This window comes from Nansenia antarctica (genome assembly GCF_963989245.1).
Source record: "Nansenia antarctica genome assembly, chromosome: 18".
Taxonomy (NCBI): Eukaryota; Metazoa; Chordata; class Actinopteri; order Argentiniformes; family Microstomatidae; genus Nansenia; species Nansenia antarctica.
This window is the reverse complement of record NC_137691.1, coordinates 10,427,286-10,429,785: the sequence shown is the minus strand read 5'-3', so window position 1 is coordinate 10,429,785 and position 2,500 is coordinate 10,427,286. Positions and strand designations below refer to the sequence as shown.

The 2,500-nt window shown below is 49.1% G+C and overlaps 1 protein-coding gene and 1 long non-coding RNA gene across 2 annotated transcripts in view; both read left to right on the top strand.

Moving 5' to 3' along the window:
• LOC308173403 overlaps positions 1-2,357 on the top strand; it is a 22,839-nt gene extending 20,482 nt beyond the window's left edge. The window contains exon 3 of the long non-coding RNA XR_013937891.1: positions 2,317-2,357. This is a non-coding gene — a long non-coding RNA (uncharacterized lncRNA). The remainder of the gene's footprint in view (positions 1-2,316) is intronic.
• Positions 2,358-2,396: 39 nt separating this feature from the next.
• nfasca (neurofascin homolog (chicken) a) overlaps positions 2,397-2,500 on the top strand; it is a gene marked incomplete at its 5' end in the record, with an annotated part of 48,880 nt that continues 48,776 nt past the window's right edge. The window contains 1 exon segment of the mRNA XM_080547887.1: positions 2,397-2,490. Within this exon segment, the coding sequence (XP_080404013.1) occupies positions 2,397-2,490 (94 nt within the window).

Below are 2,500 nucleotides of genomic sequence, written 5' to 3'. Positions count from 1 at the left end.
GGGGGAGAGAGAGGGGGAGAGAGAGGGGGGGAGGGAGGGAGAGATAGAGGGGGAGAGAGGGGGGAGAGAGAGGGGGGGAGGGAAGGGGGAGAGAGTGAGGGAGAGAGTGTGTTTGTGTGTTTGTGTACTTGTGAACAAGTCTGTACTGTCTCTCTATGACCTTGCTTGTGTGAGTGGTTTTTGTCTGTGTGTGTGTGTGTGTGTGTGTGTGTGTGACGTGTGTGTGTGTGTGTGTGTGTGTGTGTGTGTGCGTCCGTGCTTCCGTAGCCACACCTCCAGATCAACCCTGCCTTGTCATCACCTCCTCTGAAGGTCTGGAGGAGGGCACCTGGATATATCGAGACACTGGCGTCATGACAACCACCACGTCGATGGCTGCTTGTTGTTTCTGAACCAGGGAGCCCTGGTCTCAACACGCTGGTCCCAGAGCAGTGTGTTCCACCTTGTTTGTTTTCTGGAGCGTACAGTATATATAATATAATATCCTCTGGTGTGCTCCAGTATGCAGCAGTATGCATGTCTATACCAGGCATCGTTATTAATATATGTATTTATACCAGAAGCACTGTGGTGTTCTGATGCTAGTCGCCTGCTGGCGTCTCGGCTGTGATATTGGCGGGAAAGACAGATGCGTGCGTCTCCTGGGGTTGCTACGGTTACAGTACAGTACCCCCCCCCCCCCTGCCGACTTCTCTTTCCTTCTTCTTCTCCCTTTCCTTTTGTTGGGTTGGGTTCATCCATCCCTCCATCCCTCCATCCCTCCCCTCCTTCTCTTCCGTTGTTTGTGATGAAAGGAGAAGGTTGTTACCGTGTTCATGTTGCACAACAGCTGGAGAGTGGAGGGGTGTGTGTGTGTGTGTGTGTGTGTGTGTGTGTGTGTACGGGCCAGATGAAGCCAGAGGAATGCCAGGATATCTGTGTCCCACTCCCCAGGGGGTCATTAGGTATTTTGTAGAACGGTGTTGGGTTGACGTTCTACCAGATGGTGTGTGTGTGTGTGTGTGTGTGTGTGGTATGTGTGTTTGTGTGTGTGTGTGTGTGTGTGTGTGTGTGTGTGTAGTTGTGCGTGCAGGTTTGGTGAGAATCTGACATCGCCCTCGGGGCTTCAAGCTGTTGTAGACTAACCTTCCAAAAACCAACCTTTTATTTCCGCATGTCCAATGAGCTTGGTCACATGGAGGACTTACCTCAAGACCATTTCTGCTATTTGTGACTATGTGTGTCTAATGCTTCGGTCCTCATATCGGGATCCGATGTAATGATCAGAGTTTTCTTTTGAAAAATGTGAATACATTTCCCCGTTGTTGAAAATCAATGACACATCGCTAGTCAACTAACACAGCTTGTTTTGTGAGCCTGCTAACAATGTAAAGTAGTGTTCTAGTTAACTTGGTAGCAGTGGGGATTACTCACCCAATCCATTGCGTTGCAGTATTTTGGCTTGACTAGTGAGTTTGTGTTGTGATTCTCAACAACGTTGAAACGTAGTTCCGTGGTTTCAAAAGGAAAGTCGGAACATTTTGATTGGTTGCTGACATGCGGACCAAAAGACTACAACGTGTCACATTTTTTCTCATGGTATCATGGTATACTCTTCATGGATGTTATTGTACTGTGTTGTGATGGGTGATTGGATGAACTGTTTGCTGAATGGCCAGGGTCTTCAGTTGTGGTGTGATTGGATTAGGCTAACGCTTGGTGTTAGCCTTGGTGTTAGCCTGCCGTGCTGCTGAAGGGGGCTAGTGGGTGGCTCTGGCAGTGTGGGGGTCTGGGGCATTGGGGTTTGCTCAGAGATGGGGGGGGGGGGGGGGGTTGGGGGTGTGGAGGGGATGATGTTGTAGGTCTGGGGGACTGGCTGCGGTGACGTGTTTATCTCTGCTCTCAGGGACTACGTGACGTTAGAATTATAAGGTTCTATCTCCATTTTTGTCAAATGTTAGTTTTTTACATAATCTGATCCATTAGGTGTTTATTAATGCCTGTGTGGTGTTATTTTTAAAATGTTGACCTTTTTGAGTTAGTAATTAATCAAATACAAAGGTTCCATCTCACAAAACATAATGGAATGTAAAAACTTTGACGCTCAATATCTCTGAACTACCCTAAACGGAGAACCTTATAATTCTAAGCTCACGACTAGTCTCTGGGGAACACAGGGCTCAGCTGCAAATGTAGGCCAGAACCCTACAGTACACACACACACACACACGCACGCACACTCACGCAGACACACACAGACACACACACGCATTCTGGCTGTGTACTGTACATCACCTTGCAGTAACAACATTTCCCATCTCTGTTTCCTTTTCCCAGGGCAGAGACGTGGCCCACAGCAGTGCGATCGAGCCAATCAGGAGTCGGGACGGGAGAGGCCAGCCTATCAGAGGAGAGAGATGTTGGCGCAGGGCGGGCCTGCAGCCCTGGCTGTGATGTCACTGCTCCTGCTGCTGTGGCAGGAAGTGACGGCCATCGAGGTTCCTCTGAATCGTAAGTGTCA